Source organism: Benincasa hispida, chromosome 11 (genome assembly GCF_027475165.1).
Source record: "Benincasa hispida cultivar pf3 chromosome 11, pf3_genome.v1.1, whole genome shotgun sequence".
In the NCBI taxonomy this organism is placed as follows: domain Eukaryota; kingdom Viridiplantae; phylum Streptophyta; class Magnoliopsida; order Cucurbitales; family Cucurbitaceae; genus Benincasa; species Benincasa hispida.
Genome location: NC_143488.1, coordinates 81,661,666 through 81,668,684, shown reverse-complemented (window position 1 = coordinate 81,668,684; position 7,019 = coordinate 81,661,666). Strand labels below are relative to the sequence as shown.

The 7,019-nt window shown below is 33.5% G+C and overlaps 1 protein-coding gene across 2 annotated transcripts; it reads left to right on the top strand.

Moving 5' to 3' along the window:
* The first annotated feature begins 524 nt into the window (after positions 1 to 524).
* Positions 525 to 3,976, top strand: LOC120090229 (WAT1-related protein At5g07050-like). Of its 2 annotated transcripts, none has more exons than XM_039047787.2 (6): positions 525 to 982; positions 1,309 to 1,371; positions 1,777 to 1,963; positions 2,099 to 2,510; positions 2,631 to 2,782; positions 3,553 to 3,976. In XM_039047787.2, exons 1-5 carry the CDS (start codon positions 780 to 782, stop codon positions 2,762 to 2,764), a joined length of 999 nt encoding a protein of 332 aa, XP_038903715.1. In that variant the 5' UTR covers positions 525 to 779; the 3' UTR covers positions 2,765 to 2,782; positions 3,553 to 3,976. The 2 variants fall into 2 exon arrangements, with proteins under 2 accessions (XP_038903715.1, XP_038903713.1); XM_039047785.2 differs by having other exon boundaries at positions 530 to 982; positions 1,777 to 1,893; positions 3,553 to 3,853.
* Positions 3,977 to 7,019: the final 3,043 nt, after the last annotated feature.

Here is a 7,019-nt window from a genome sequence, read left to right as displayed (position 1 = left end):
ACTCCTTTCTAAAAATATTTTTAAATTTAGCATATCATTGCTTATTAAGTTTTTTACTTAGGTGTATTTTTTTGTTTCGTTCTTATTCCTTCCATTTTCTTTGTTTAGGTAAATGCATGACTAGAAATGCTTGGGTGCTTTGCCAAATATATTAACATTAAGTTTATCATGAAAATGCATACCAAAAACTTGCACATTGATGCTTATTGAATTATTGAAATCAAATACTATTTTGTAATAATTTATATTATGTAAGTGTAAAATGAAAAGGTTACTAACTCAAAAAAATAAAATAAAACGTCACTAATTCAAAAAAAAAAAAAGCATATTGCCTTTAATAAATAAATTACTAACTAGATTTTATTTACTAAAAGTAATGTCACATCAAAAGAAAGTAACCAACATATGGATGGAAGTTAAGGTTCCTTTTTTTTTTTTTCTCTTTTTTCCAACTTTTATTCTTTGAAATAATATGTATCAACAAAATCCCCAAATATATATCAGAACTCAAAATTACACTACAAAATATAGAATTTATTCTTCAGAAGAAAAACTAATGTAATACTAATAATAATAAAACTCCACTGAATTGCCTATAAATATTTGGTATTGCATAAGCCATTTTGACTAGGGTAACACACTCACAAGCTTTTCTAAGGAATTTTGTTAATTCCTCTTCTTCTTCTTTAATTTTAGCCATACTAGCTTTCTTCTTCTCCATATAAGACTCCTCTATCTGCAAAAAAAACCACCCTTCCTTTTAAACACATAACAAAGCCATGGCATTCTTAGAAGGCCTTGGCCATTTCTTTCAAAATGCAATGCCTTACATAGCAGTCATCTCCCTCCAATTCGGCTACGCCGGAATGAACATCATCTCTGCCATCTCCCTTGACCGTGGTATGAGCCACTACGTCCTCGTCGTCTACCGTCACGCCTTTGCCACTGCTGTCATGGCGCCCTTTGCTCTGGTACTCGAGAGGTACACATGTACTTATATTATCTTTTGAATTAATTCCATCCTTAAACAAACAAGATAAGAATACGTCGTATTATCGTATTCTTCTGCTATCTTAAGCTCTTACGACAAACAATTTTTCATCATATATTTCTACTACAATACAATAACTTTTTGCTTTGTTCAGTCTCACTAAACAGATATTGCCATTACTTGTATAATAAAGCTTAGTTTGAGATTGTTATAGTTATTAAAATAACTGTTGTAGCTGTGCTTTAACTTTTGCATTGCCTCAGGGTCGCTATGTTACATTTCTCAATAACTCATGTTTTTACTTTTCATACTTTCAGGAAAGTAAGACCCAAGATTACATTTAAGATTTTCATTCAGATGCTCGTTCTTGCTCTTCTTGGGTTAGTATCAAAATTTGCTCTTATTATTATTATTATTATTATTCAAACACTGCGAAATCTTGTTTAGTAACCATTTGATTTTTGTTTTTGGTTCTTAAATATTAAGTTTATTTCCTCTAAATTTTTTATCATGATTTTCATATTTCTTAGATAAAATAGTTGAATTCTTAATTAAATTCTAAATACAAAAATAGGTTTTTAAAAACTACTTTTTTTTTAAGTTTGCAAATTTTGGTTTGAGTTTTCAAAATATTGATAAAAGTAAATAAACATATAGACTTAATTTTAAAAAAATAAATAAATAAATAACGAAATACTTATCAAACAGATGTTTCAAATATCTAAAAACTAAATCCTTTTTGTGACCTTCTCTCTGTATCTTCCATGGCATTGATCTCTCAACAGGCCACTGCTTGATCAAAACTTATACTACATGGGGCTACAAATGACATCTCCAACCATCTCCTGCGCCATAGGCAACATGCTTCCTTCAATGACATTCGCCATGGCTGTCCTTTGCAAGTATTTCGGTCATTGTCCTCTCATATCGAATAAAATTATAAAAACTGTGAAGAATATGAATAAATTTACAGTAATATACATACCTTTTATTGGTCAAAGTTTACTTTAACATTGTATCGCAACATTCTATTTTAATTTGTTTTGTATTAAAAACATCTATGATCTTATTTTCCCTTCAACAATCAATACGTTGTCGTTCTATCAGGATGGAGAAGTTGGAGTTGAAAAGAGTCAGAAGTCGGGCGAAGTTGTTTGGAACACTGGTGACGCTAGGGGGAGCTATGTTGATGACATTTTACAAAGGAAGTGTCATCAACTTCTTCGGGACAAAGCACGGCCACCAACCGAGCATACCGTCCACGGCGTTGCTCAACCACCACAATGGCGGAGAGTTCATCAGAGGCTCCATTTTGCTCATCATCTCCACCGTGGCTTGGGCGGCCTTTTTCATTCTCCAAGTCATAACCTTGAGAAAATACACAGCCCATCTTTCTCTCACCACCATGGTTTGCTTTTTGGGAACCCTTCAAGCCATTGTTGTCACCCTCGCCATGGAACGCCGCCCCTCCGCATGGACCATCGGCTGGGACATGAACCTTCTAGCCGCCGCATATGCAGTATGAAAGACAATAATTATTTCAGACATTTCAGTGTTTTTAAATGGAATATTTACAGTAATTAATTTTGTCTCATTTTTATGAAAATTTATGACTCATAATATTGAACAAATAATGCAGGGGATTGTGACCTCGGGGGTGGCATATTATGTTCAAGGTTTGGTTATGAAGACAAAAGGGCCAGTTTTTGTTACAGCTTTTGGCCCTATGGTAATAGTTATTGTTGCCTTCATGGGCCATTTCATCTTGGCTGAAAAGATTTATGTTGGAGGGTAACTCATCTATTTCCTTTTCTTTTTTTGCTTTTTCTTTTCTACAAAATTACTTTTCACTCTAAATTTTCATATTTAAGAATAATATGCTTAATTGTCTGTTACAAAACGGCAATTAAAGAATATAAAAGAACATAAAAGAATCGACATATAAATATACGTGATTCATTAACGGTGTGTTAGCTAAGTCTACGGGATAGAAGAAGAATAGTACTATTAGAGGAAATGTTTTCTGAATACACAAATGGTGCCTCTAGAGTTAGTGAGGCCCCGTACTTAGTTGTTCGAAGCGCCAACGAACAAATTCAAGGCATTCCAACACCGTCTTTTCTTCTTTTTAAAATATTTCTAGAGTTTTTTTTTTGGTACGTGTGATTGAAGTGGATATTGCTAAAAAAATTATAACCATAATGGCTTTAGTTTTAAGAGACACTTGAGTGTATCAGGACGTAGCTATGTTTATATTTTCCACTCTCATCACACGCACAAAAAGTATTATAAATATTTCAGAAAAAAAGTAAGAATAATTCTTTCCATGACAAATTATTATTGAATAATTTGGTGAAATACACAAAGATAGATGTTGTCATTTTCATGATTTTTTTAGTTCCAATAAGTAACAACGAAGCATACGGGCTTAGAATCAAACATCGAAATGATTTATTATGGGGAGTTGTTTGAGTGAAGTAATTGTTAAAACAAAAACACTTATTCTAGGAGTACTTTTGGAACACAACAATAATCTTATATTTATGTTTGATTTTTCACAGGATAATTGGATCAGTGGTGATTGTAATAGGGTTGTACTCTGTTTTGTGGGGAAAGTATGAGGAAAGCAAAGAGAAAGAAGTTATTGGAGAAATTGTTGAATTACCAATGGAAGGTGAAGATCAATTACCTATAAGAAATGAAGCCATTGAAGCAATTCAAAAGAAAGAGGCTTCAAGACAATCAGCCAAATCAAGAATTTAAAAAAATGGAGAGTCTTGATGAACAATAACAAACAAATGGTCAAGAAATTAAAAAGGGGAGGAGGAGAATATTGATCAAACACTCCTTTTTTTCCAGTCATCCATCTTTTTCCTTTTAACTTTAGATTCTTTCTCTCTCTTTTTTTGGCCGAATATGTGGGAACTTTTCCACATGTTATATTATAAAAAAAATATAAAACAATCAGGGAGATCAAACTTCTAATTTCGAGATTGATCGTATAAATTTATGCCGATTGAATTAAAATTAATAATATAGAAAAAAATGATAAAATGTTTGAAGTATAAATGGTTGGTTTTGAAAGTTTCGAGTTTAAATTGATATAAGTATTAGTTAAGAGCTTAAATTGATACCATTTAAAAAGTTTAAATGTGTAAATTAAAATTTTTCAGAAAAAAATACTGATTCGTTTTTTATTTGGTGAAAAAAGTAAGAGTCGTAAAAGAATTAAAGATAAGCTCAACATGGATCGAAATGGAAATGGTTGGTTCTGAATTATGATTCGAGTGCGAAAGGATGTAATGACAGTGCCAAAATATATATCACAACTATGTTTGACAAACTCCATTTATAAAGAATAAAAGACAGTAACGTGCAGGTGTTGAATGTCTACTTTTTAAACTAAAATTTATGAATGTCACTTTTATTTGGGAAAGGCTATTCCAAATTGAATATGAATGATCAATAAAACTACTTATAGGGAAGGTAAAGTTATATTTACAATGGTTATTGTATGGAATTTGAAAATATTAATAAACGTATTCAAACAACCACTACTACAAAATCTATATTACTTGACACTTGTAATTTTTAATTACTTGACATTTTTGTGGAAAAAAACGTCAAGTAATATGATTTTGGACAAAAAAATGTCAAGTAAAAGGGTTAAAAAAGTGGAGATTGACGAAATATTTCGGATATTTTCATGCGAACCTTTACTTGACACGATTTTCTTGTCAAGTAATATAAGGTCTTACTTGACACGTTTCACGTGTCAAGTATAAAAAGCTCTTGAAATTTTTCTCGTGTCAAGTAAAAGGGTTAAAAAAGCGGAGATTGACGAAATATTTCGGATATTTGATAGGCCTCCAATTTGGTAGGCGATCGTATAGCATTTTGTTACTCAGTGATCGTGTAGCAGAGCTAAGTGATCGTGTAGCCGAGCTCAGCGATTGTGTAGCATTTGGTAGGCGATCATATAGCAGTTTATTACTTAGCGATCGTGTAGCAGAGCTAAGCGATCGTGTAGCATTTAGTAGGCGATTGTATAGCATTTTGTTACTCAGTGATCCTGTAGCAGAGCTATGCGATCGTGTAGCCGAGCTTAGTGATATTGTAGAATTTGATAGGCGATCACCTAGTGTTACTCAGCGATCATGTAGCAGAGCTAAGCGATCGTGTAGAGACTTTATTTTTTACTCAACGATCGTGTAGACCTTAATTTTCATTTCCCTTTCAAATTTGGTTTCTCTCTTACCAAAATTATCAAATAAAATAATATTTCCCTCTCCCATTTTCATTTCCCTCTCTCAAATTAAAAACTATTTCTCTCCTCCTTCACCATCTCACTCACGACCTTCCCCTTCCCCCCAATTTTTGTTCTTCTTCCGTGCGCCCTAGCCGTCGTCAGCCTTCATTCTCCCATCGCCTCCGTTCGCGCCGCTGTTATTAAGTTTTTCATTCTATCGTCTGCTCAGCCGCACCAACCCTCTTCCTCGTCGTCTGCTTAGCCGCGCCAGCCGCGCCAGCTGTGCACGTCATTCGCAAGTCTTCAACCCTGTCCAGATTTGTAGCCGAACCCCCCAACCACTTCCGTCGCTTCAGTTGCACTCAGATCTGTAACCGAACGCTTCCGTCACTTCCATCGCTTCAGCTCCACCAGATCTGTAGTTGAACGCCCCCAACCGCTTCCATCGCTTCAGTCAAGTTGGTCCAGCCAAATCCTCTTGTTGTCGTCGAGGTCGTCCACGTCTTCGTTGAGGTCTAGCTTTGTAACAAATCTATTCAAGTGTGGGCTTCACTCTATCTCGTCAGATCTATACTCCATCTCACTGGAATCTTGTATTTTTGGGTAAGGTTTTGATAAGTTTGGTGAGTTTTGATTATTTTAATGGGTTTCTTGGAAATTTTTGAATACCCATAAGTTTTTTTACTCAAATTGATTGATGCTCTTTGTGATTTGGCTTTAGATTCAAGATTCAGAGAACATTAATATGCTGTCCAATAGGTTGATATTGATTTCGGTAAGATTTTCCCATTAGTTTTTTTACCCAATTTGATTGATGCTCTTTGTGATTTGGCTTTATATTCAAGATTCAGAAAACATTAATGTGTTGTCCAACAGGTTGATATTGATTTCGGTAAGATTTTCCCATAAGTTTTTTTTACCCAAATTGATTGATGCTCTTTGTGATTTGGCTTTAGATTCAAGATTCGGAGAACATTAATGTGTTGTCCAACAGGTTGATATTGATTTTGGTAAGATTTTTCCATAAGTTTTTTTATCCAAATTCATTGATGCTCTTTGTGATTTGGCTTTAGATTCAAGATTCGGAGAACATTAATGTGTTATCCAACAGGTTGATATTGATTTCGGTAAGATTTTCCCATAAGATTTTTTATCCAAATTGATTGATGCTCTTCGTGATTTTGCTTTAGATTCAAGATTCGGAGAACATTAATGTGATGTCCAATAGGTTGATATTGATTTCGGTAAGATTTTCGGTAAGTATATGAGGTATATCTTGTTTTCTGTTTAATATTGGGTTTGTTCCATTGTTGCCCACAATATTTTGGTTGGTGTTGGTAGTTTTACTTGAAAATTTTTGAACACTCAATAAGTTTTGACATTAACTTAGTAATACCTTTCACTTTTTTGGTGTTAGATTCAAGTGTTGGAAGGAGTTGAGTTGCTGTCCAATAGGTTTGAGACCGATCTTGACAAGGTTTTGGTAAGTTTGGAGGTTAGTATTAATAGTTCTTTGTTGCCCATTGAAGTATTGGTCTAATAATTGAGTTATTTTCACTTTTTGATGTTCAATTCAAAGATTTCAAGGGATTGGAACCACTATCCAACAAAGTTAACGATGTTTGGACGTTTTGATAGGTATTAAGGCCTTGAAACTCTTTTGGAATTATTACATAGTTGCTAGAATTTGCATTTTATAACCATTATAATTGAATTTTTCGTAGGTTGGATTACATTGTTGTATTTTAACACTTATTTATATATTTTGAAATTTGATGT

Excerpts from the sequence above, each read along its gene's own strand:
- LOC120090229 (XM_039047785.2), top strand. The coding sequence starts at position 780 with ATGGCATTCTTAGAAGGCCTTGGCCATTTCTTTCAAAATGCAATGCCT. Across the intron at positions 983-1,308 it reads TTTGCTCTGGTACTCGAGAG|GAAAGTAAGACCCAAGATTA; the intron begins GTACACATGTAC and ends TCATACTTTCAG. Across the intron at positions 1,894-2,098 it reads GCCATGGCTGTCCTTTGCAA|GATGGAGAAGTTGGAGTTGA; the intron begins GTATTTCGGTCA and ends TCGTTCTATCAG.